This window comes from Metopolophium dirhodum, chromosome 6 (genome assembly GCF_019925205.1).
Source record: "Metopolophium dirhodum isolate CAU chromosome 6, ASM1992520v1, whole genome shotgun sequence".
In the NCBI taxonomy this organism is placed as follows: Eukaryota; Metazoa; Arthropoda; class Insecta; order Hemiptera; family Aphididae; genus Metopolophium; species Metopolophium dirhodum.
Genome location: NC_083565.1, coordinates 34,887,691 through 34,909,948, shown reverse-complemented (window position 1 = coordinate 34,909,948; position 22,258 = coordinate 34,887,691). Strand labels below are relative to the sequence as shown.

At 27.9% G+C, this 22,258-nt stretch overlaps 1 protein-coding gene across 5 annotated transcripts; it reads right to left on the bottom strand.

Moving 5' to 3' along the window:
* Nucleotides 1–610: 610 nt before the first annotated feature.
* On the bottom strand, nt 611–11,518 carry LOC132946924 (P protein-like). 5 transcript variants are annotated; one of them, XM_061017041.1, is made up of 20 exons: nt 10,618–11,511; nt 9,916–10,503; nt 9,370–9,431; nt 9,086–9,193; nt 8,914–9,010; nt 8,496–8,571; nt 8,218–8,408; nt 7,966–8,063; nt 7,743–7,902; nt 7,496–7,567; nt 7,295–7,426; nt 6,450–6,565; nt 6,175–6,313; nt 5,125–5,260; nt 4,465–4,633; nt 3,227–3,269; nt 2,920–3,153; nt 2,600–2,858; nt 2,432–2,525; nt 611–1,142 (listed from the first exon to the last, which is right to left on the bottom strand). In XM_061017041.1, the coding sequence occupies exons 2-20, from the start codon at nt 9,916–9,918 to the stop codon at nt 1,055–1,057; spliced, it is 2,277 nt and encodes a 758-aa protein (XP_060873024.1). In that variant the 5' UTR covers nt 9,919–10,503; nt 10,618–11,511; the 3' UTR covers nt 611–1,054. The 5 variants fall into 5 exon arrangements, with proteins under 5 accessions (XP_060873024.1, XP_060873023.1, XP_060873025.1 ...); XM_061017040.1 differs by having other exon boundaries at nt 10,709–11,511; XM_061017042.1 differs by having other exon boundaries at nt 8,914–9,007; nt 9,916–11,512.
* Between the last annotated feature and the right edge of the window lie 10,740 nt (nt 11,519–22,258).

Here is a 22,258-nt window from a genome sequence, read left to right as displayed (position 1 = left end):
ACATTATTTCTTTTTTTTAAATAATCAAATAACTGATGTGATTAAAAACAGATTTAAATTTTAAACAAGTTAAAAAAAAAAGTTGTTATGTTGGGAATTAATAATGGGGGTAAGCATGCTTTATAAATCACCCTATATAATATATCCTAAATATTGCATAAACTAGTTATACTTAACTTCTTACAAACCATGCTTTTTGAAATCCTTTGTAAAATTATTGTAGCTTATTATTATATTATGTACATGATATGAGAATAAAGAATTCACAATGTCGCCAGGACTAGTCAATCAGTAGGTACTTTTGTCCAATGATTACAACTCGATTGATGCATCAATAATAAAACTATAAAAGTTGATACATATAGCTATTATTGTTATCTGTGTTTCTATCTGATTGCTTTTTGTGCTATTATCTTTATCTCTACTGTTGTCTGCATTAATTAAGCAGTTTACATTTAGTAGGTACTCAAGCGTAGCTGTATTATTTTAATACCTGTCTATATCGAACAATAAAATATTATTTATAATAAAAACATAACACTAATAACAAACACTTTACTCTTATTAACAGCTAATAAAAAGTGTTGTTTACCTGGTTAGGTTAGGTACATATTTATTATTTAGAAAAATATATAATATTAACAAAATAACTTTATATTGTATACCACTTGCATATATAAAATCCATTAGGTACTATAGTTAGTATTAAGTATCATAAGTATATCCTAACAAAAAAATATCGAAATATAATCTATGGCAACAATGAACTTATCACTTATCTGAATATAAATAAAAAGACAAATATATTCTATAGTTAAAATACATAACTTATATACTTAATAATACTAAATAACATAAAATTCAAAAAATAGGGTTTTTTAGTGAAATAAATTATTATAAATATATTTAATACTACTTAAATAAGAAAAAAAAATTTAATTTAAATTCGAACTTAAGTATAGAAAATAAATAAATTTCTCTTTTTGTCAGTTAGGTATTTTTGCAGGAACAAATTTTTTGAAATTCTGATGACGAAACAAACAGCATTATGTATTCATGTATTCCATCCAAATGTCACATGAGTAACAAGTAAATACACTGTAGCTATAACTACGCTACCTAACATCACTGGGTATCCAACTCTAATAATAAAAGACAATTCAAACGCAATTAGAAAAATATTGAGTGGACACAAGTATGCATTATAAAGTTTATATTAAGGGGATTCATAACCACCATATATAAAATGTTCAACACGGAACATTTTTTAAAAGTGCATGAGTACATATCATGTTAATGTGTGCATAGCAACTAGAAAGTGATAATTTGTGTGTAACTGTAGTTTTAAAAATATATAGGGGTCTCCCATACATGTCATCAATCTGTGGTTAACGAGTAATATTTTTTACTACTTTTTGTCCATTGTACAAACAAAACTAGTAATGCAATGAGAAATCTGAAAACATTTATCAATTGATTATGAAATTAACATAAATTCACTGTTTAAAGTTCTTTGATTTTTACATTTTAAAATCAAATCCAAGAGGATGAATAAACGTCAACATTTTAAATGAGGAGTAATCAAGCTCCAGTTATTAGATAAATTTTATAACACATTCAAACATATTTCCAGATTTCTTATTGACTAATGTATTACTTGTTTCGTATGTATAAATTATAATGGACAAAAGATAGGAATGTACTCGTAAAAGAAAATGGTTAGTTAAGTTCTTAAGAGGACTTGGCCAGGATAAAAGAGTTTTGTCAGTCTTACAAACGCATGTTAACATTTAACATAGCAAATTTTAGTTCAGCAGAATCAGTTTTGAATTGTTAGCTTTAATATTAGAGTGAATTGGCCTATTATCAAACTCTAAGGTTAGGTACAAAACACTATCTGCACGCTTGATTGTCAGTTTTTATTTTACAATATTTTAATTTTTAAGTAAAATGATCAATTTTAAAATGCAACTTAAAAGTTACTAATAACTTGCTTAAAAATTGAAATATCATAAAAACCATTTTTTTTTTAAATTATTTAATTTAATAATTAACGTTTTTAAGTGAGTTATGGTCATTTTTAATTTACATTTATTTTACACGCATAACTCACTTCAAAACTAAATTATCGTAAAAAAAAACTTCTAACAAAACATAGATAATGTTCTTACCATCAAGTTTTATAAATGATTCACTCAAATTTTTAAGCTAACGGAATAAACTGCTGAGCGTAAATTTGATATGTTACGCGTTTTTAAGACGGAGACAACACATACGGGTGTGGCGTGTCCTCTTAAAGGTCAATGTCAGGCAAAAATGAAATAAGTACATTCAATATTATCCTACATAATATATTGATGTCTTAACTGTCTCTAAAAACAATCAATAATACTCTAAACTGATTAAATAAAACATTAAAATAGGTAATTACTTGAAGAACTGCACAAAGGACATTCGGTATCCATGTTGTTCAGCTACTCCAGCACATACCATATTACATGAAGCAGCTATCAGTGTTCCATTTCCTAAAAATTAAAATATATATTTATTTGATTCAATTAATTGTATTGTGTGAAAGAAATATGTATTAAATCCTTACCACCAAGACAACCACCAAATGCTAATGCATATACCAAAGGCGGTAATGGTAATTCTAGCTCAGGGTTTTGAGACAACGATGTTATCACCTTTATCATCATAGTAGTCAGTGGAATATTGTCAACAAATGAGGAGACAATGGTAGAAACCCATAGAATTAAAATTATAGCAACGGACAGTCGGTACTCTTTCGCTACAGACATAATTATCACTTCTGTCTGTTTACCTACCCATTCAATCAAACCTAGCTCAGATAGTGCCTAAAAAATAAAACAAAAATTATAATTTGTTTTCTTTATTTTTTCTGTTACACTACATTACTCCAATTAAAATAAACAGTGCAGCGAAGAATGACAATGTGGCCCATTCAATTCGGCCCAATACGCATTCGATATCAACATGATCAGCAAGTATAAGTAAGAGTAATGTTCCAAGTAAAGCAATCCACCCAAGGCTAAGATTTAGTTGAGGGAAGGAATGCAGGCAGAATAGAGTAATAACAAATCCTAATGTAATAGCACATTTCCATAAAAGACTTTTATCTAAATGACTATCCTGAAAAAAGTGATAATATTAAATATTAATTTTAATTTTAATTAAATAATAGTACCTAATGTATTCATATTACCTTATTCAAAAAATCCTTGATGGATTCATCATATGATTGAAGTCTGAAAAATTATATAATAAGTATTTACTTAACTCATAAAATAAAACAAATTCATATATTATACAGGGTGATTCACCAATCATGTTTATTCCCTTTTTTTCTTCAATAATGCAGATATTCAAAATCTGATTTTTAAAATTTTTAAATAGGTATACTTGAGACCATGAATCTAAATTATTGAGAATGGTTGTACTACTTAAGAAATGTCTTGTGGAGATTCAAATGTATGTTTTTTGAATGAGAACTCCCCTTCCCTTTTCAACTGTAATTAATCAGTAGATTATTTATCTAAAAAATTTGACATATTAGTATCAACATTTTTAGAAGTAGTTTTTGAGTTATTTAACTTTGTGTTCTAAGAATAAAGATCCTTGGTAATGGGTTTATAAGATATAGGGGCTATAATTATTTGAAAATTTTAGTAATTTTTATTTATCTATAAACATTAATAATTTGTAAAATTAAGTATAAAAAATTTAAAAATTGAGTATATTTTAAAATTCCAATAATCAGAATTCGAATAAATTCATTATTAAAGAAAGTGAGCATTTTGTGAATCAACCTATATATCTTATTGAAGCATTTGAAATTATACTCTGAAAAGGACTTTGATAGTTGTAAAGAACAAACTTTGGTTAGGCCATTAAAAATAACAATGTACTCAATGGCGTGTGCAGGGAGAGACCAGTTGGTTGGGCACCTTCTGACATTTTGTAATTAGGGCTCTAAAAGTCAAGCCCTTAAACCAGGAACCAGTATTTTAGCTGTTATTACTAAATAAAATGTAATTTTTACTAAAATAGGTGATAAAAAAATTTAATAATTAAGTGTCCTAAGTTATTATATATAATTTTACTAATATATGACATTTTATATTTATGTGTAAAAACTAAACACCATATTTTTTAATAGGAGAAGATGACTTATGTACCAAAATTACTAATAACTTAATACTTAATTACTGCCAACTGTTTTTAATCATTCAATTCTAGTACTTTATACACAGAACAATAAATTAAGATTTAGATTAAGTAATAATTAATAAAAAGTAATAATTCAAAAATGCATGCGCCTAACTTATTATTGTAGTTATATATTATAAAATATAAAAAATTAAATTAATACCTAAAATTTCATAATAATTTACTTGATTTAACTTATTTGGAGAAGGCTTAATTAATAACATTCATATGTACCTTTCTGTAGGTAAGACATCAACCTTGAAACCTTTCAGAGTATCTTTAAGCTTTGAAAATATAGTTTTACATTTCCTTAGAAGTTTATCTCTCACAACCCCTTCTTCTTTTGAGTATGAAGACAAAGAAGATGCCGCTTTTTGCCAAATTGCCAATTCTTGTCTTAATTCTATAAAATAGTAGGAATTAGCACTAATTTAAATATTATTTTAGATTCTGAACGGAAAAAATTAATTTAATACAGAAATCTTAAAAAATATACCATGGACAATTTAATTAAAAAATTTTTTTTTAATAATTTTATACCAAAATGTTTATATTTTATTACTAATAATAAAATATTAAGATAAGGGATTATAAGTAATCTTATAATAGAAAAATAAAGAAAATTATTATAATGCTTAATATGATAATCTTAGCTACACTTAGTAATTTATTATTTGGTATTTACTATAGCAGATAATATGTAGGTATATAACTAATTTGCCTGTACAAATACATTTATAATAAAAAAATATTTTCCTATAAATGAATTATCAACTAAATTAGAAAACAATTCACATATAACATATAATAAGTGTAAAATTTTTTTAAAATGTAGAATATTGTAATATTATATTATCGCAAAAATAAAGTACTTAATAAAATTTTATTGTATACCTGTAACATTAGATGGTTCAGTAAATTTTAAATCTTGCATATTACGGAAAATAAATCTTAAATGTAAATTTACAGCTATAAATATGAATACCAAACCACCACCCATATGTAATGAAAACGTTGTAAAATCGATTCCCTGTAAAAAAATAAAACATGTTATAATATTATTATTATATGTGATAGAAATCCCTAGGTAGAACGTTGATAACCCATATGCAACAGTTTGCATCACCTCCATTAATATATTGCACACATCATAATAAAAACATATCATTTTTCACAATATATGCTATAAAATGTATCATAGAACGTAATGTAGTTCACAGAGTTCTATAACTACTATTCTAGGTTAGAAACTGAATGAAACTAACACAAAATAATAGAAGCTCGTCCACCAAATTTTGGGTTGGAAAACTTTCCATGCAGATTAAAACGATTAAGGTAGCAATATTGGTAACAAAATACCCAAAATACACATATTATTTACACATCCACAACAATTTTCAAAACCAGAAAATAGTGATACAAGATTCATTTGATGACACAAATTGTTTATCTAGTGTTAACCTGTGGTATACCTCTATAAGTCTGTGATGTGATCATACCTAGTTTTTTGACATTTTATGTCTTTGCTTTGGCACATAGAATCGAAATCAAAAAACGCTACGTTACGAAAAAAATTGCAAAATAAATTTTCTCATATGAGAATTGCACTCGATATACGCGCTTATCACACAATGGTTAGGTGCGACTGCACTGACGCTCGATGTGTTTGATACTTCGACCATTTGAGCATATAGCGAATGTCGTAAAAGTCGGACGTGAACGATTTTACATTTTTATCAATTACCCTATAAATATTACCTAGGTATGTGCTACATATGATAGCAAGGACAACAAAGACATAAAATGTGGTACTTGATTGCAGACTCGTATGCAATATGTTTACCTCGATTTGTTGTTGTTGTTTATCATAATATTATCATCTTAAATCAATATTCAATAGGTATTTAATATTTATCATTAATAGTAATTAAAGAGTATACTTACACTTGCAATAACATCTTTATTCGTTCCAATTATCACATTTGGTGGATCACCAATTAATGTTAAAGCCCCTCCTAAGTTTGCATAAAATATTATACACATAAGTGTGGGTACTGGATTCATTTGCATTACTTCACATAACCTAAGACAATATTTTTATTTAACTGTTGACATCCATGGATTGTAATGAGCAGACCAAAAAAATATGGTGTGAAATGTACAACACATGATTATATTAGGATACATTTTTAAAATGGTATGTTGATTAAAATTATTACCTTATGGTTATAGGTGTCATTAGAAGAACGGTGGTAACATTATCCAATATAGAAGATACAATAGCAGTAAAGAAGCACAATGTATTGATTAATGGCCAAATTTTACCTTTGGTTTCCTATGATAAAATCAATAATTAGCTTGGTAAATTAACACTACATGGTGAACTATTTAAATGTCTACTCAATATTTAGAAACTTTTTTGATAAAAAATTTGATGCCATTACAAAACATTTTTTTTTTAAATTGTTGTTATCATTTAAGTTTTTTACTTTTTTGAATAACGACATACATCTCATATTCTTAAGTATTTTTATTTATAAGTATTTCAAATGAATAGTTAATTAGTTAAAAGTATTTTAAGTTTGGATGAGTATAATAGAGTAGCACTCCACAAAATGTTGGTATAATAATCATACTGCTCATCTAAACCTTAAACACTTATTATTAATTACCTACACATTTGTAATTTACATTTTTATGTATCAAAATACCCTAAAAAATATTTTACTTCAGAATATGAAATCAGAAATGTTTGTTGTCATTCATAAAATTTAAACCAAAATATTTATAAAAATTAAATTATTTTCAAAAAACCATATCACCATATCATCTTCACTACAAGGAAAACCTATGAATCATAAATATGTTTTTTTTAAATAAATAACCATCACAATGAAAACCTTATAAAAAATTGGTGAGAAATATTTAATCATGTATCCAGCCAAAAACATATTTATGTTAATACATTGTTTTACGATAACATTAAATTATGTAAATGTAAAACACTTAAATCGATCACCATGTATACACATGAAAATAAACTATTTAGTATTTGTATTAATACTTTGTATGCTACGATTGCCAAGTAGTCAAAAATTCCTGTTTCGGATAAAATACCAACAATAACCATCATACAGAAAAGAAGAAGCAACGTTTCGATATCCACCCAAGAAGACAGTTCATCTTTTGTTGGTCTCTATATAACATAATTAATAACACCAGAATTAGTTATGATATTTTGAATTAATTATTTAAATTTGTTTACCTCGTCTAAAAGTGCAAGTATGGAAATGGACGTAGTGGCTGCTAATATTGCTGCAATCGATTTGTGGATAACCTATAATTCTTAAATATTCATAATATTTCTCGAAGTGGGAATGTATAAAACAGACATTTTAGGGGGGAAATGGAAAAAATTTATATCAGTAGTATGTTAGGACGAATATGAGGATAAAACAGGCTTGTTAGAAGAACAATTTACTTTATAAAACAATATTTTAATATGTTCTTACCTCAGTTATAATTAGTATATAAAGTCCAATCAATACAAGAGCAGCATAAATTATACCATATTCTGTGTTGATTGGAAACAAATCATAAGTGAATGAAATAGGAAAATTAGTGCTCAATGTAGTATTCATACAAAGTCTAGTATCACCATGGAGAGTAACACTAAAAAAAAATCAAAGTATTAACAATCAAAACTAAGTTATAAAAATATTCAACTAATCTTACTTTGAAAACAATTTAAAAATTTTATTATGATGCATTTCAGGAACAACTTCAACAAGTGATTCACTCACAATTGGTATGGACCATATTTGAGTTATATTCTTTTAAAAACAAAATATAATCATAAGAACTTATAGGCAAGTACATTTTATTTCACAGATTTTCTTATCTCATGTTTTTGTATCAAGTATAAGTACTATTTGTAGTTTATACTTTATACCAATGTTAAATATCTACTATTTTAATAAAACATACCCTTTGATGCATGTCTTCATACTTCAATCCTAATTTTGAAGGCATATCATATTCTTCAGTTGGATCAAACTCTATCCAAATGTTAAAAAAATGTGTTGCCAAAGTACTATAATAATCAGGCATAAATGCTCCAGCCAATATCAATTGTATTTTATTTGTGTTAGGCATATGGTTTTTGTATATTATCTGAGCTAAAATACAAAATCTTTAATAATTTTCTTCTTAGATAAATATAAATATATTTTATAAGTCATACAGTTATATAATATGTTTATTACTTTTAGTTTCATTTGGAGCTAATGTTACTTGATGGACATCATCTACTTTTCTTTCTTGTTTTGCCATAAGAACTATCTGCAAGACAATAATGAATAATAAAATAGAACTACACCAAGTAAATATGGATAAAGAGCTGAATAAGCTGTAGTACTTGGGAGTAGTTGGGGCAGGGGTATAACTTTGAATTAGGCAAACTTTTGACTTTTTTAATTATAGACTGTCTTAAATTTAAACATCATAATTCATGTTATTTTTATGTTTAGACAAATAAATGTATTAAGTAAAAATACATGATAAACAATAAAAACATAGATTCTATAGTGGACTCTTTCTACATATTATGAGCCACTAGCTATATTTTAGGTTAGTACCTACGGTTAATACAGACTTAACTTTATAATAAAACAAATAACTTACAGTACAAAAAAGCCAAATACATATGAGAACAATAGAAACTGTATATTTACGGCCAGACGTTTTTTTCGCATGTAAAAAGTTATGCGCTGATGTCCTACTATAATCAAAAATAAAAACATGATACTTATAAATTATAAAATCAAACATAATATTACCAACACTAGGTACATACTTTTCACACGATGATTTTGATGTAGTCGACTTAAGAGATGATGGTTCTAATTCGCCTGGGGTCATAGCTACTGTAGACGATGGACCGGCAGAAGGATCGTCAATAAACCTTTAAAACATTAATATTAATAATTAATTATTGTAGCTGCTACAGATCTGATTGAGCTTTGGAATTTCCTTGTTTCGTTTAGATTCCATCAATACATTTAGTAAATTTTGAAATTAAATTTGAAAACAAAACCCCACCTATGTTTACATAATAAGTTTAAATTAGTAAAATCATACCTCTGATACATATTGCGATGAGAATTTGAGATTATTTTCAGCTCTGAACTGACGATGAATTCCTATTTTTGGCGACGGTCAAAACGCAGAAATAACAATAATTATAACTTATATAATACTATTCGCTATTTTTCCGAAATAACAAAAAATATATTATTATTATTATTAGTGTTATGATCATGCGTGGGAAAAAAAATTAAAAAAGTGTGTGTTTGTTTTAGATAATTTGTCATGCATTACAATAATATGATTTTGTGCAAGCGATGTACAAACTGAAACTGAGACGAGTAAATATTTATGTATAAGCGTGTGCTCAATCGGATTATTATTTATCGACCGGTGCAGTGTTATATAGCTGATGGTTGTTAAAATACGATTCAAACCACGCGTAGCCGTGTAGGTACCTATACAATTTGATAAGTATAACAGTTACAATAGTTTCAGTTTTATAGATAATAGGCACAATAATTAATGCGATACGAATATTCCGATATGATTCACCAAACGACAGATTATATCGACGAAAACAATTATTATTACCCGTACCATAGTCCACGACTATTATTCGACACTTCACAGGAAACTAACTATTACAAGGTACTCGGCAGTCGGCAACTGGCAAACTGCACTCAACGAGTTGGCGATACAGCCGGCATTCGCGATAATCAGGTGACAGGTATTCGGAAAAAAATATAGAACATACCTATGACAATTTTTTTCCCCGTAATTGACGCGCATTTCAGTGCCACAAATGTCAAATTGTCAACAACACAATAATAATATTATTATTTGATATTATACTACCTATATTATAATATAATATAGTACTTACAAAATAAAACTACCACCAATAACTATCATAAAAAATTGTAACCACAACGTGTCATACCTAGTAGGTAGGTTATTATACTTATATTGTTATAATTGTTGTTGTCATTCACGACACGTGTATAATAAATAATAATATGTACCTGTATAATATAATAATTACTCGCGTCACTCACACAGTCACATATTATAATATTTTACCTCGACGGAGGGAGCACTAGGAGAACACAACACACACTTGATCCATATAATATAGCTTCTTCAAATCCATCGGCATCGACACAAAAATTCAATATTAAGATGAAACTATACAACAAACAACACACAAAAAATGTATATATATATATAAAACTGTAAAAACTACTTATCCCGAATTATAACTAAATCAAAAAAAATTAATAATAATGTTAACACAATTACAGGCCAATGACCTAGCTGTTGAAGCTGTTATTCCTAATAAAAAATAAATAAATATTTCTTCACGGTTGCAGAGCTTCCAATTTATACCTACCCTGTATAATATAATATATAATAATTATAATAGCATAATATTGTCGACATTGTGTATGTATATTTATTGTTTACGATAGAGTGAGTGAGAAACAATTAATAACAACGTCAAACTACGACGATGTTTCCCATTCTCGTACATATTACGACTAATACTGATAAAATATACGTAGGTACCTTTTTTGTCGTTAGTTAGTACCTATAGTCACTGTTTAAACAGGTGGGGCCTAACAGGTGGGGCCAGTGTTCAACCGTCAGTCAGAAGTTCGAAGCGAAACGAATAAAAATTTAAAAATTGCAATACTTGTCAAATATTACATATAGTAACACATAAGTGTCGTACCATCGCTGTCGATATTTACGTTGAGGTAGTAAAAGCGCAGATGTCCACACTACACTATAGAACCTCCTAGAACTTTAAGTCATAATTCGCGTCTCGCAACAAAACTTAATATTAAAACGTAGGTAGTATGTATGTAACATACTATGTTATCTCCGTCTTGACGTCTTGACTAATGCACAACACATTAACGATTCAAATTTAAAGTGAATCATGAGCATTTTAAAATGTACAAACAATTAACTGTTTTAAAATACTCATAACTTGCTTTCAAATTGAAGTATAAAAACTTACGCCATCGACTAGATAATATACTTAATTATAAATTTTATAATTAGTCAATACACTAAATGTAAACACAACAGAGTTATATTAATTATTCAGAACGTACAAATTGCTATATTATGTGTTTGTAAGACGGAGATAAGGTATGCTGGTAACATACCAACATTTCCGTTTTCAATTTTGTGTTGTTGCCTTAGAAGTTAGTGTAAATTAACCTATTTTTAAACTTAAAGGTAAAAACATTTAAACGTTATCTATTTTCTCCTGTTGGTTTTTTCGATATTTTAATTTTTAAATAAAGAAAAATATAATGATCTTATTAAATTGTGTACATCTGGAATTATTCCAAACGAGTTTCACGAGGAGTATCTGCAAATGAGAAATAGTACAAAAATCCAAGACTGTTTACAAGAAACTGACGGGATGATGAAACTGTCAGTTTAAAATAAGACTGATAAATTATCAAATTTTATTTACTCATTTTATCATTAAGTATTATTAGTTAGTTGGTTACTATTATAATTATATCTTTTTGTTTTATTTTATTTTAAGGAATATTTTACTGTTTTTTTTTGTGTAATAATTAAATACACTTTATTTAATTTTATTTTGAATACTTTTTACTAAAAAGAGATGTTTTATTTTATTAAAATGAATATTTAAATGTTTTTTTTTTATGTGATAATGAAATTATACGTTATTTAATTTTATTTTGAGTACTTTTTATTGAATTATTAATATTAAATCATACGTCCAGGCGTAAACAACAATGACCAGGTAAGTTGACAAAAAACGGGCGTAAGCGCTATTTTATCGTTAATAAGCTAATTTTTACTGTAACTATCGGTACATATTTTTATAGTTGTAAGTAATACATTTGAAATATAATCAATTAATAGATTGATACAAGAATTATACTTGTAAGTGATATTTAGATAGAATAGGACAGACAAATATATTGTAATTTTATTTTGACTTCCCTGCAAAATTACGAAAATGTTATTTATGCCCTTTTTTTCTGTAACCGTCGATATCATTATATTATTACCTAATTCCCACTAGGTAGGTATATTATATACAACTAATGGTTACTTATTAATACATTTTCTTTCGTCCGCTCAGAATCGTTTTTTATCGAATGCAATTATTGCATTAAAATTGAATATCTGATTATGGTCAGGTGTGACAAATTTTTGTGATTTTTATGACTTGTCAACATTTTAACCTCAGAAAAAATGTGGATTTATGTTCAACTTTTTTTTTTATTTCCTTTTAACGGCAACTTATGAAGAACCTTGTATGTGTGGAACGCTCATTCATCCAACATCCACTGAGGGGGACCCTTCTAATTTTTTTCCAAATCAAGGTTTGTAGATACCTAGTGCTTTTTACTGATTTTTGAAATTTGACAAATAGACACTTGTACTGTTGTATCTATAAGATAATATATGTAGGTATCATAAGTGCATTATTTGATTATGAGTTATAAGTTATAACACTCGTACCGCATGTTCATTATATTATCATTAAGAGGACGCTATACCCATTCATTTGTTGTCTTCATCTGGAGTGCGTTGGCCACAAACACAATATAAACAAACGTACACTAACAAGTTATTCATATTTATTATTATAATCCATATATATAAAAAAATTGCTGTTCGTTAGTCTCGTTAAGACTCGAGAACGGCCGGACCAATTTGAATGAATTTTTTTGTATGCGTTTGGGTGACGCCTCGGATTGTTTAGATTCTCAAATCATCCCCCTATAGGTCCAACCAGAGGATGTGCTCAAACGGGGATTTAGAGGTTTACGGTGGAAATGTTTGTTTATAAATGGTTGCCATGGGTTTTAAAGCTATTATAATAATAATTATTAGTTGCCGTGAAATCAGTGTATTCATTCAATGCATTTAATTTTTTTGTACGCTGTGTTTTGATATTATATGTATCGGTGGTTAATCCACCATAGGTGGAATTAAGTAAAAACGACAAACTTGGTATAACTTTGATACTTTAGAGTTAAATCATACACTTACGTACAAGCAGTACGGGGTCCGCGATCTACCGCAGGTAGATTGCCTACCTGATGATATACTGCTGCGAATAAGAATTTTTATTCCGGCCAACAGAAAAGTTAAGATGAATCTAGAACATCATACACCGAATATTAAATAAGGCATTGAACAAAGTTTGAGTCATATACAGTTTGTACATTTAACGGGTAACGAAGTGCACGGGATCAGCTAGTAAATAATAGATAATAATATGCTGGCACAATAGTATATGCTGCCTAGTTATTAATTTTCTTATTAATGTTATTACCATAGGCGCAAATTGACTAAATTTTTTTGGCCATATTGCTTAGTACCACAGAATATATAAATTAGTACTAATTACTAGATTTTGAACTGGGGGGGGGACGGGACTAAGTCCCCCCAAGCCCCCCCTATTTGCGCTAATAGTAATGTGGTATCACCCGTATTGGACAATACGCGGTAAACCAACTATTTTATTTAGTTAGACATAGTTAGACACAAACCACAAGCACGTAATTGTCTAAAGCTAAACTACCAAAACTAGTTTGCGAAAAAAGTAATATAAAAGGATAGACTTTTAACTAAATATTTAGTTATAATTTAGAAGAAAATTGTATTATCACTAAATGTGTAACCAAAGACAGGTGTTGGATATAAAAAAAAAATAAAAACTAACTTTTTCTTAGCTAAGTTGAATTAATATTTGTCTCCACATTAACTTTAAACTTTTAGAGTTAAATACACTTTTGTTAATAGGTAGGTCACTTAAGTTAATTTTTTTCATCAAATTACCTAATACCTTCTTCTCTAAACATTTATTGTGTTAGTTAGTAAAAATATAAATATAATTATACTTGTCCAATAAACAATTTTATAATTACCTGTTTCATTTTTTTCCAGTTGCTCTTTTTCGTTCCAATCAGGGTACATTAGACAGCCTACTTCGGCCCAACTTTTTTTTTTTATATTTGCGTTCATGTATTCTTTGGAACCAATTTCCCACAAAGCACTTTGTCCATGTACGGCTTGTATAAGTTTATCTGAATCCATCATTAAATAACTTAAAAAACAATTTGAAAGTATATATATGTGGCCTGGCGCCTGGAGCTTGGATTCGCGCGGGATGCATTAAAAACGCATAATGTGTCCACTGTCATTAAAAACAACGGGTTTCAATATTTAAAACGTTATCCAGTAACAGTTTTCAACGCAGCATGTTGCGTTGCGATCCGACTGACGGACGACGGAACGTTGCGCCCCGGACAGTGTGGCCATTTATATTTTATATTCATATCGATGTGTTTCGTTTTTATCAGCTAACTAGGTTACCAAGGAAGATGATTTTATGTATTAAGTATTTTGTAAAATGTATTTAATTAATATTGTCGTCCCCTCACCATTTCATATCCACAACAAACACATCACCCACTATCGTTGGTCGGCGTCATACACACAAAATAAACACTTTGTTCCAGGACCGTAAAAAAATGTTTATGAATGAGTGTCATGACATTTAAAACAAGTTGATTAAAGAGGTCCAATAGGAATAGAAATAGTGAGTGGTAAGAGACTTAGAAATAGGACTCTGGTAATCTCTAAATAGGTAATAATATATATAATAAAAATATGATAAATATAATGATAATAGTAATAATATACTACTACTACTAATAATAATAATAATAATAATATACTTATATAGTTATAGTTATAATATTAGGACAATGTTGAATTTTAAATAAGGATCGGAGGATTTCATCCTAATAATTAAAAACTACTGTATTTTTACTCTTCTTGGACTTATAATGTTATGTAACAAATATAAATCCCTCGGCACCAGCAGCCTAGCTCGCCTTTCCAGAGGCTGAAACACGCTAAAATTCAACGCTGTAGTAAGCCGAAAATGTGCAAATGCCGTGTTGAAATAAAATTAAAAAGCTGGTAAGTGAATGTCGCTCTGATGTACAGTAGGTTACAAGTGGGTCATTACTCATGGTATAATGGATTGTATTAAACTTGAATTCAATGATATAATATCATTGCATAAGAAAAACGATTCTGAGCGGAGATGGTTTGTCAGTCTGGATATTTTATATTGTTATTATTTATTATATCATGTAAGTTGAATTAATATTATAATATTATTATTTTTTATTCGTTTCTATGGTGATAAACAAAGCGTTAGAAATTAACATTTTTAGCGGTTTTTCGTAATTTTTCGGTGGTTTTTCCCGTGGCATTAAATACATTTTAAGAAAATCAAAAAATGACCTCTCTAAAGTACCATCTTGATTCAATTTGCTAAAAGATAAGATACTATATGTTGAAATCGAAGCTCTCCTTCTGGTAAAAATTTTGTATACAGGATGTATAAAAAAAAATAATAATAATAAACACCATTGTAAAACCATTATAGCTTCCTCGGTCCGCATGGACCATGTGTTATAATGTCGTTTAACAAGCATAGGTAGTGTGGAAACTTACACGACCCTACATGTATTCTTCAATATACAATATATAAGTATATTCAGCGTTGGGGAAGTTACTTATTTTTGGTAATTAAATTACATTACCAATTCCTTATCAAAATTGTATCTAGATTATTTTTAAGTTACTTTTTTTTATTTAGTTAAGTTACATTACTTTTGAGTTTAAAAAGTAACTCAACTACAATAGAAGTTACTTTTTTTTCAAAATTAGGTATCACTGGAGCTTAATAATCATGTTGTAAATACAACAATACATAAACTAAATAGGTAATGACAATCAACAATATGAAATTTTTAACAGATACTCATTATGCTACTCTATTATTATTATTATTTTTTTTTTATTGAACTTAAACCCGGCAATTATGGCCATTAGCTGTTGTAGGGGATTATTAACTGTGATTAGTAAAGTTGGTATGGTAAGGTGTTGTTACGGTAGGTAATTGGTATGCAAACACGTGCATGTGTAGGAAGGTTTTTACTACTACGGATCTAGGTGGTCACCCATCTGGGAACTAGTAGCAGCTGACGTAACTTACTCTCAGTCGTATTGGTAGCAGCCAAGCCACACTTTTATTATTATTATTGTCCGCGAAGATACAACACAGAGTAAATAAAAATAATTCCATTCTAAAAGTAACACTTTATAGTCAAATAGTCAATAGGTATAACAAAAATATTACAGTTCAGACAACTTTACCTATAAATTATAATACTTAAGTTATATGGTATATTTTAATATTTATACACAATATTATCAATACGTTTTAAAAATGTATTAAACCAAAATATGTAACGAGTAATTTGGTAAGAATTACTACACAAAAGTAACTTAAATTACATATAAATCACTTACAGTAAAATGTAATTAAATTACCATCAAATTACTTAAAAAGTAATTTCATTACAGTAACTTGTAACTTAAGTTAAGTTACTCCTCATTACTGGAGTTTTAAAATTTGACCTCCCGAATGCCCCTACTAGATTTACTTTCCCAATTGAAAAGGGAGGTCCAATTTTAAAACTCTCAATAGTTTTCAAAAGCGCCGAGAAAACATTATAAAAATTAAGGAAAAACGGGAATTTGTACGCAAAGTTGGTTTTTGACAAAATCAATTTTGGTTTTTGGTGTAAATTTAAAACAAATTAACGTATATACATGACATTTTCACTGATTGTTTATACTTGCATTTTCTACACATCGCACAATTCTTTTATAAGCATTTAAAGTTTGAATTTTTACAAAATGTATCAAATTTAAAATATAATAATTGTTTCGCGGCTAAAAATGTATTAAATGTTCAACCTTTATATCAAAGGATTGAAAATGTAATATAATGTTCCACGTAAATAGATTATATATAAATTACTTTATTCACAATATCATCATCAAATAAACTTAGTAATAATATCATAGGCTGACTGACTGACAGAATCGTTTTTCGTATACTGCAATGGTATTATATCATTGAATTCAAATTTAACACCACCCATTACAGTGACCTACTGTAAAGCAGAGCGACACCCACTTGCCCACCTTTTTTTTACTTTTGACCCCCCAAAATACCAACTAGGTTCACTTTCCTATCAGAAAAGATACTTTTAAAGAAAATCTAAGCTCTTTTTTTTATTGATCTTATAACTACATTGACATCTAAGTCATTAGTACAAAGATGTTAAGTTAGTAGTTATTTACATTAAGTTAAGTTATTTTTTTAGAAAATTAGATTAAACAATTCTGATTTTTTTAAGAATAAAATTAAGTTGTTTGTGTCCAGTGGGTATGGTCCAAGTGCTTGGCAGATTTGTTCGGAGATGTGGAATGTGGTACTGGTTGTATTTATAGCATTCGGTGATGATGTGCTTATGACCGTTAGAAGGACGCTACATGTGTCACATAACTTTCGTCTAAGCATTTTTACTGTCCTAAAAGATGATGACAGACACAAAAAATAAAATAAAATAAAAATACACATCATTGTAAAATCAATACATTCATTGCTCCACTTAAATCCAAGCAAATCTAAAATAATATATTTTTTAATTATTATAATATTTTTTTTTAGGATAGCCGAAATCTTAAAGAACCTTTTTTAATGAAGTGCATTATGCATGAAAATTCCAATGATGAAGAGTCGTAGGAAGATCGTTAAAATAATTATAATTCGATAAATTGGCTAATTGTATTAATACATATAGAGTCACTGTGTCTGTGTTTAAGTATTCCGATATGACACATTTACACCTATTTCAATATGTTTTTGCCTCTCTATATGAACATCTACAATATTCCAATCGATACATATTGTAATTTTGTTATATATTTCCGCGTTCCACCATGTTTAAAGAATGGAAATTATCGTCTTCAGTCATGTCTCATTAAACCTGAATTTATTAAAGTTATTATTATTGTTATAATTATCTCACAAACTTCAGATTAAAAAGTTTCAAATAAAATGTTTTTAAATTACCAGTTTCAGTGCTAATATAATTAATACAGATAGAGTCAGATAGAGAAAGATAGAGACACTTTTCCGATATGCATTGTATGACAGCTGACCCAAGTCAGAAAGTGGTTTTTTTGATGTTCCAGGTTGCCCTTAAATCGTTGATAGGAAAAATCCTTTTCTTTGATACCGTGGCGTGGTTAAGTCGTTAAGATACATTACATTTTTGCTCACAAAGTGTTTCATTTACCATTGTAACCAATTTAAATAGATACACTTACAAAACCGTCATTTTTCGTCAGAATTTAAAATAAGAACGGTCAAACGCCACAGTCCAGAATTTTAAGGTCCAAAAATAATTTTCAAATTCGACAGGGTTTGACTTTCATTTTTTGTCAGAATTTATGTTAGGTTAAAGTTTTACTATCCAAAAATAACTTTCCTAATAGACATAATGCGTAATACGTATATTACGTTTTGTTTAAATTAATTTACTTTAAAAACGCTGAAATTACCATTTCAATAGATTTCGGTGCCTTATGGTTGTCTCCATAGTTACAGTAGCACATATTATGTCTTCAAAACTGATTGACAGTTAGTACCTATATTTGATACAAAATTCACAAAATAACAATTTTGGACCATTTTCTAGTAGAGACAATTCTCCCTTGAAATGTAGGTACATGAAAACCATGTTTCCATTTTGAATTCCGAAAATTTAACTACAGGCAGGATAACCAGCTTGAATGCCAATATATTATATTAGTGTCTGTGCTATATGTCTCAGTATATGCAGTTATACTGTAAAAAGTAGAATAGGCTGAATTTATAACAACTATTGTTTATTATAGTAACACCTACTAAAATTGTAATAGGCTGAATTTATAATGATAATATAATTTAATAAAATGTTGGAGAAAATGTTTATCTTGATGAATGATATTGGTAGATACTTGATGGTATAATAGGTACCTACCTAATAAATTATTTTACAATCCGTTAGTAAATTATATTCGTTTGATAGTTAAATAAGACTACGTAATATTATAGAATGATAATTATTATGAAATAATTAATATAATTTATTTACCAAACTGAGTAGATATAATTATATTATAATGATTTTTCAATGAGAACACAGTGATTAAAAAATTTTTTCTCATAAATATATTACGCAATGAGTGTAAGTGATATATATTAATTGCAGTCATGGAGTCATGTGTAATGTGATTTATAAACATATAGGCAAGGTAGGCATGTCCATAGGTCTAGGGTTTAGGCAATATGGAGGGTTATAACTTATAAATAGGGCCCGGATGCTGATGACTTTTGCATCTTCTTTTGGAACAACATAGACCACCGGTTCCCAACCCATGGGCTGTGGCCCACTTGTGGGCCGCGAGCAGTTAAAATTGATAAAGCAACAGCTACAACTATACAAGATCCCCTCAAATCTTTAGCTTCCAACCTCAGGTTATTTTTAATTATTTATTTTTCTTAATTACAAATTAATATTTTTTAATAGGCATAATTGAAATCATTTTTACACTGTTTTTAGAAACTACTTCCCTAAAATTGAAGAGGAAATCCAATGGATCAGAAATCCCTTTGAAGAAGATTACTTGAAAAAATTAAAAATATCTGCAAGTGAAGAAGATTCTTAGATTGAAATGTCATGTGATCAGACTTTCAAATCGTATTTTGAAAGTACACAATTAGTGCCATTCTGGTTAAATGTTCGGAAAGACTATCCAGCAATCGCTAAAATTTCACTGAGAAACTTGATGGGCTTTTCAACAACTTATCTATGTGAACGTGCTTTTTCTACTTTAATTTATTTAAAAAATAAATATAGGAATAAACTGAATGTTGAGAGTGAGTTAAGACTAAAACTAACAAGTTTTAATCCAGATATTGACTTTCTCGTGAAGAACAAGCAATGTCAAAAATCACATTAAATTGTTTATCTTGTGATAAAGTTGAATTAAGTTTTTTTTTTAAGTTTTTAAAATGTTTTATTCCTAATAAGTATATATACATGTATATATGTATATAATATATATTATATATTATAATTTTATGAAAACTATGTATGCTATGGGTGGGCATCAAATATTTTTATACAAAATTAGTGGTCTACAAAACTAAAAAGGTTGGGAACCGCTAACATACACAATGCTTTATAAGCTTAAAATATGTTTAAATATCATAGGATTCTACAGAATGTATAACAGGAAGACTTAAAAAATAAAATAACTTGTTCCACTAAATATTTTAAATAATTATAGTTTTTTTACATAATTTACAGACGCTGCGATACACGTAAGTATAGCATTTTTAATTTATTGATACTGAAATTCAAAATTTGAATCTGAATGAATTTTGTTGAAAAATTTAAAATACCCATACAATTTGTAAATCTGTTTTTTAATTGTAAAAACATTTATTTAAGTAAAGTAGCTTATGTTTTTAAATTTTTAAAATATTTTTATTTTTGTTAAATAAAGTAAAGTATTTGTGTATTTAAGTCAGGGTACGTTTAGTTTGTGCACAACCACATTCTCCGGCGAACGAAGATGCGACAAGCTAAAATTAATGTAATAATTATGGACACTATTTTTTGAACACTGCATTAATGTACCTATTTTGCCTACACAATACGCCGGGAAACAATACTACGCTATACAAAATAATAAACTATAATATTATCAATATTTATATTTACACTGGACTTTTTTTTAATTTCCACCAACAACAACTTACGAGGAACGTTGTAGGCGTATTACATCCTCAAGTTATTGGACCAAGCGAAAAATTTTTATCGTCAAAAACTAAAATAATCGAAAATTTCATTTGCATACCTCGACATAAATCTAAATATTTTGAAAATGTTATGGTTTTAAATTCTCATATAAACAATCATTTATATTAAATATAATATGAAAATTACATATATCTACAGTAATTAATTTTAGAATAACACCACTTACACGAAAAACCAAAACCAAATTTACGTAAAAATGTTTTCTTTAATTGTTTATTGTTCAACATCTTCGACATTCCCTATGCGCCTACTACAATAAACTTTCCCACCGGAAAAGATGAAAAGCGAAGCATCATTTCGACAACTTATAAAATTATTTTGTCAATGACTAATTTAAGAAAACTTTATTTTTAAATTTTATAATAAAAAAGAAAAGTAAACATTTGAAATCATTAAAAATTACAATATCATAATTTTCATTTTTGTTTGTATTTATAGTCTAATTTATAGTTTATATGTATTTTGAAATTTAGAAATATATGACTTATGTGGTAATGTGTTGTAAATTATTGTCATACTTGCAGCAGTTGTTTGATAACATACTAAATAAGAAATTATTACTAGGTGGGTAAGAATAAAATAAATTATAATCTAATATAAAATATAACTGTAGCCGTATTAAACAATTAAAACATTTTGTTTTACATGTCTATGGACTTAAAACTAATTAATTTCAACTTTTTAACTTAATTTTTTCTGTGTTTATTAATTTGATCTATTTTAATATGATTAGAGCGCGGATTCGTATGATTTTACATATTATATATTCTGGTTGATGGTATAAAATGCTAATAGTGAGCACATAATTTGTTTCCCGACCATAAGGATTTAAACTGTGAATCTTTTGGGCTGCATAATATGACGGTTAACTAACTTTTTCATTTCGAGGACTTATTTAAGATTTTAATCGCAAATATCTGTGTTTTATTTTTGGACATTTTTGAATAAATTACTGTTGCAATATTGATATTTTTCTATATGAGATAAAGAAATCTAATTTGCTTCATGTCATTCCGATTCCAAATAAATCAATTTTTTTTTGCAATTACTAGTGGCATTTTAATTTTTAATATGTTTACTGTGATGATAATAATAAAATAAATATATTTCTCTTAGCTCTGAAATTT